General features: G+C 41.3%; 1 protein-coding gene across 5 annotated transcripts in view; it reads right to left on the bottom strand.

Annotated features, from left to right (window-relative positions):
* Nucleotides 1–3,087: 3,087 nt before the first annotated feature.
* Nucleotides 3,088–6,024, bottom strand: part of TBC1D16 (TBC1 domain family member 16) — a 136,068-nt gene continuing 133,131 nt past the window's right edge. For all 5 annotated transcript variants that reach the window (XM_027850081.1, XM_027850085.1, XM_027850082.1 and 2 more), the window contains one exon: nt 3,088–4,763. In XM_027850081.1, coding sequence (XP_027705882.1) covers nt 4,518–4,763 — 246 coding nt within the window. In that variant the 3' untranslated portion in view covers nt 3,088–4,517. The remainder of the gene's footprint in view (nt 4,764–6,024) is intronic.

The raw sequence follows: 6,024 nt of genomic DNA, 5'->3' as shown, positions 1-6,024 counted from the left end.
CTCTAAACTGCCTCCCAAAACAGAGGGAGCTTGAGGAGGCCTGTGTACTACAAACAGGACACTCCATTCTCCATTACTCATCTAAGTCCAGCACAGCCTTGCTAATGCCCACTGGCAGTCACTGAATAAGAGGAGGTGGGGTGAAAACACAGCCAAATGAAGCAGGCAGGAGCTGGGCTCCCTTAGACTTCAATGACATAACCATGAGCAATTCCTAACTTACTCTCTTCCTAAGCCTCAGTTTTCTAGCATATAAAGTTGTATTGGATTCACCTTCTGTCCCAAATACTGATTCTGTGGCCCACTATTCCAGAATGATTTATGTTTCAGAAATGAATCTCACACAATTCTGAGCAATTCTTATTTTTGAATATTCCTAATTGCCTATTCAAACGAGACTTCGCTTTTTGCCTTCTCCTTTCTCAGAGTGAAGTTCTTATCTTGCACGAATAACAGTGATCCTAGTCCTGTGAATAACTTGTTATTTAAAAGATATTAAACAGGGGCAGCTAGGTGGCACAGTGGAAAGAGCACCAGCCCTAAAATCAGGAGAACCTGAGTTCAAATCCAGCCTCAGACCAAACACCTGACACCCCAAAAAAGAAAAGATATTAAACAACACACATAGAAGTGTCTAGGAAGCTCAGGTCCTTTCCCAACTTTTCTATTCCCATCAGTATTTACATATGTTTGCCCTTTACCCAGAACTTTATGGTCAAATGTTGCCTGGTATAAAACTGGAATGAGAGCATGGGTGATATAGCTACTCACTCACACCTGAACATAAGCACTGTTGTGCCAACACCAGTCTGATCATCCTATCACACCATCCCCTGTTCCCTAGTCCTGTGGACAATGCACAGCTGTCTTAAAACAATCCTTATGACAATGTCCCAAATAAACAAAAAATAGAAAAATCTCTTGACTTTTATCCTATTCAGTTTTCAAAATAATCAACTAGCCATTCCAACAGAATAATATCAATAGACAGAATCATAAAATCTCAGCCTTAGAAGGGACTTCAGAGGCTAGGTAGTTCATACTATATTTTGACAACATCCCCAACAAATGATCATTTCAGTTTCATGTAAAGGCCTTTAGTGAAGGATCTGCTATTAACATTCCATGAGGAAAACCTATAGATCCTATAGACTGGAGACTTACTTACTATCTTTTTTTTTTTGGAGAGGCAATTGGGGTTAAGTGACTTGCCCAGGGTCACACAGTTAGTGTCAAGTATCTGGTCTGAGACCGGATTTGAACTCAGGTCCTCCTGACTCCAGGGCCGGTGCTCTATCCACTGTGCCACCTAGCTGCCCCCTAACTATCTTTTCAAAGGGGAAACAGAGATCTGAGTGTTGTAACTTCAGATTTGAGTTTCTGTAACCTAGCACTAGAAGAAAAACTCGAGCAATGTATACAACTTAGCAAGTAAGAGACCTTCCCAAGAATAAGATGAGTATTTTCTTTTTCAGCACAACTTTCCTTATTCTAACTCCAAAAGAACCCAAAGTCCTTAACCTCAGCAATGTTCTTCTCCCATCCTTCTAGACTTTCATCACTCAATTTTTATCTGATGGCTTCCTCCTCTGAAAGTGTCACCAATGTGGGCTCTATGAACAGCACAGTAATCAGATTTCATAGAAACAGTCTCCTTGCTATAAACCTTTCACCCCTCTGCATCAGCATACCCTTCCCCACACACATCAAAGGTTACAATTCTCTTTCCAGGGGCCTTGAAACAACATCACATAACATCAGTGGCAGAAACTATTAATTGGGTTAGAGTGCTTTGAAATTTTTAAGTATGTGCATACATGTACAAAGAAACCAATAAAATTAAGCAACATTTAAAAAATGAGTTAAATAAGCTACATTGCTGAGAATAGAGGTACAGAGCTTATTAACCCCTATTTGCACATTCTGATGGTTGAAAGGCTAGAAGTCTAATGACTGAATTATCACCCTAATGCCTTTTGCTGGCTGGTAATAATCCTGGGGCAACAGCTGCTCCAGGGTTTTTGACTGGTTTACCCCTAATTGCATCAAGATTAAGGAAGTTGTAGAGGGAGCTTTTCCATAGACCTCTCTATAAAAGTAAATATTCAGAATGTTTTCTAGGCAAACCTGCTGAGCTTGACACTGCAGTGAATCCACAGATCCTTGTTGTTTTCCAGGCAGGCTAAAATTTCAGTGGCCTAACCACCCCAACCCACAAGGGCAACTTAAAGAGTGTAAACCATCTAGTAATGACAAAGGCAGACAGCAGGTGGCGCTTTGTTTCCATTCCCTTAATGGGAAACAGCCAGCTGGTTTGGGTGGTTGTAGAGAATGGGGTTCTGTGGTTATGGTTGTGGAGAACTTGGCAGAATTCAGAATGAATACTTTCCGTCTGGGCATACCAATAAGCCTCCTCCATCACTGGATCACTGGAAACCTGCAGCTGCATGAAGGCAGCAGTTTGAAGGCACATGGTACCAATGCAAACAAGTGCTCCTTACATGGATAAGGGGAAAAGAGGTGGGGAGTCAAATTACGAAGGCAGCCTTTGTGTTTGTTTGTGGGGACACAGGGAAAACCAAAATACCTGGAAGGTGATTTTGAACCAATTTCTGCATGATCAAGGATTCTCTCTTCTCTGGTTCTCTACTCAGGAGAGTTTCTAAAGGACAATAGCAGTGGAGAAGAATGAACATGGCTAAACAGCTCTTACGTTTCTGTCTCCCAAACCTCCCTGAGAAGAGGTTGGCAGGTAGGTTTAAATCAATATTCTTCAGTGGTAACATGTCCTAAGGGAATCTTCTAGTACAGAATTAAGATAATTGGTGTGTCCTCTCTCCTACAACAGGGAAGTTCAACTGCAACCATGTCCAGACTCATATTCCCCAAAAGTATTATCAAGAGACAAAGGCCTCAACAGCCTTATCCAAAGCTGAGTTCTACTAATGATGATTCTAAGATGATATGCCTAGAAAAATTCTGAGAGGAAAACTTGAAATTTGGGTTTAATTTCAGCCTCTAATTTTAAGGAGGTCCCCCTACTCCAGTGGATTTTGGGTTTAAGGAGTATAGAGTGTGATGAAAAGGGAAGAGGCTGGTAACTTAATCTTTATTGCTGATAAATATCTTTTTAAATGGTACAATTCAGCTTAGCCTTTCAATTCATACAACTGGGAATAGAAAAAAGATCTTATTCAGAGGCCGGAGTACCTGAAATGCTTGGAAAGAGGAAGAATTGAGAGGCCTAAAAGCATCAAAGGAATGAAGTCTCCGTGTCCACCATTTCAAGCAGAGGTTTTCAGTAGAAGGGACTTGGCCCTCTATCCCTTTTCAGGATTACCAAAAGAACTCTTATAGGCCATACCATTCTCTCTCTAAATTCTAGCATAGACAGCTAACATAATCTCTTCATAGGGATAAACAGGTTGGAAGGACTTAGGTCACCCACAAATAGTGAAGGCAGCCCTAAATACTGGCTACTTAAGTGACAATATTTGGCTATTTGGAAGTCAGGATCACATAGCAGTAGCAATCTCCACATACTTTTGAGGAGAGCTGTCACTTCTCCTAAATGAATCCATCTTTTTTTTGATGACTCAAATATATAGACACACACACAATTACACAAAATACTCTTACCCATTCAAACACCATTTGGCTACTGTACGTGGTAGGGCTAAGTAATGAACCTGTCAGAAAACTCTTATGTAGAAAACTTGTTAGCTCCCAGAAAGAAGCCAAGGGAGATGAATCATACATTCTCCAGAAGCCTATTGCTTAGGCTTAAGAGGAGGCAGTTTCTTTCACATCTGAGGGAGTATAAAAAGCTCGTAGTATCATTGTGAAAAGCCACAAACTCCCCAAATCCTATCCTACCCTATCCCAGTATCCCCAAATCAACTGGGCTATTTTTAGTGACAACTTTATGGCTCAGGCTGGAAGTCACTTAGGCAGTAGGTTTTGGTTTCAAGAGGGAAAATTTGTGCATGATGATTGTGTGTACGTGTGGGGGGGGGGGGAAGAGGGAGAGAAGCTTGAGGATTTATTTCAAGATGTTCACCTGAGGACTATTCTTAACCCATGTGCTTCCCAACATAGAAAGCTGAACTTGTTTGGCCTTCCTTACATATCCATCTTCCTATGTTTGAAGTTTAGTTGCTAATGAATCTGGGTCAGTGACGGAGGTGGAAGTGGATTATACTGGAAAATTACTCCTTAGTTCAAACAGGCAACAAGAAAGGTCCTCCTGCTACCCTGGGAGTGAGACCCCACTCTGTCATTCTGTCACCGAGCTGAATTTTCTTTGGGCTGGTGGTCACATCTTCATACTGTTTCTCCTGGTTTCTGATGCTGCCATTAAAAAAGAAAAGTTTATTCTCCATTTTTTCAACTGTATTTCTGGTAAACACTGATTCTTGTCTTCTACCCTATACTCCTGTCTAATTCTGATGTCCTTGAATTAGACAGTTCCCCTGCAAACATTCCCTCCAACTCCTCTCCAGCTCTAGAAACTGGCCCTATTTGCGAAAGTTGAAGACCTCTCGTGTCTTTGGGCCCTTCTTGCCTTCAATGGCAGACTTTGGAGAAGATGCCTCCACTGTCCCACCATAGGGACAACTCTCAGATTCAGGATGGTGCCCAGTACACTCCACAGCAGGGATATAACCACTATCCCACATGCCTGTCCCACACAGTTTACAGAGGTCATGTAGACTACATGGGATCCGGGGCAAGAGGCGAAACTGATACAGCAAACTCCTCGCCTGTAGAGAAAGAGAACAAGCGATATAGGAACATGAAAGCAGAGAAAGCTGAGCAAACCCAGAGGACTAGGAGGATAATGGCTTCTCCATTCAGTACTGATGAAACTCTTGGACTGCAAGCAATCTCAGTATGGTTGTAGATATTGCTCAGGTCTTATTTTGGGACAATGGTTCTCAGGTACAGTACCTATAAATTATCTACACAAAGTAGGTTTATTATTATTAGCAATAATAATAATAATGATGATGGTTACAACTCACATTTATGTAGTGCTTTAAGGATTACAAAATGTTTTCCTCGTAACAACTCCTTGAGGCTGGTAAATGTAAGTATTATGATACCCATTTTACAGATAAGGAAGCTGAGGCTCAGAGAGACAAAGTGACTTGCTCCAGGACACAGAACTAGTGGTCAGGTCTCCTAGCACCAAGTGCTCTTTCCACTATACTATGTGGTCCCTTAAATGCAGCTTTCATTTGCAATGTAAAAGGCGAATTAAAAGCTTTTTTTTTTCATCTGGGGAACAATGAGCTAAATTGCACTTGTTGCCTCTGTCCTCACTTGGCACAACCTTTCCTCAGCACTTCCTTCTCTCTCCATTCACCAGCGATTTCTTCCTTTGGAGCTCTTTTACAAGGCTTCTTGGTACCTTATTCCACACTATGCCTTGGAACATTTGCCCATCCATGCTTCCTTATGCCACTAACAGCAGACAAGGACCCAGCACCATTGGAAACTTCCAGAGAGAACCAAATGGTGTCTCTATAGTGCCAGTCTGGGAGGAGGACCAAGAAGGGTATTATCCCCTTTATATTTTTTCTAATTTTTGACAGGCAAACATTACCTCTTGGAGTAGTGATGGGATCAGTTTGTCCAGTCTACAGTTTATAACCATCAAGAGATCTTGATGCTTATAATGCTATATTGCACCTATATTGCTTAAAGTAATAGCAAAGTTTCAACCACTTTAACTGCTGGGCCTAGAGTCATAAAGACCTAGGTTTAAATCAGCTTTAGATACTTGCTACCCATGTGGCCCTGGGCAAGTCTCTTATCCTGTTTGCCTGCCTCACTTTCCTCATCTGTAAAATGAGAATAATAGTAACCTCTACCTCCCAGGGTTGTTGTGAGGATAAAATGAGATAACTGTGAGGATAAAATGAGATCAAGCACAGTGCCTGGCACACAGTAAGTGCTATGTAAATATTAGCTATCATTATTATTATTATTATTATTTACTATTTTCTCCAGGATCATCTA

This window comes from Vombatus ursinus, unplaced genomic scaffold, assembly GCF_900497805.2.
Source record: "Vombatus ursinus unplaced genomic scaffold, bare-nosed wombat genome assembly UNPS02008996.1, whole genome shotgun sequence".
Lineage (NCBI taxonomy): Eukaryota > Metazoa > Chordata > Mammalia > Diprotodontia > Vombatidae > Vombatus > Vombatus ursinus.
The sequence above is the reverse complement of the archived record's forward strand: the minus strand, read 5'-3'. Positions and strand labels throughout refer to the sequence as shown.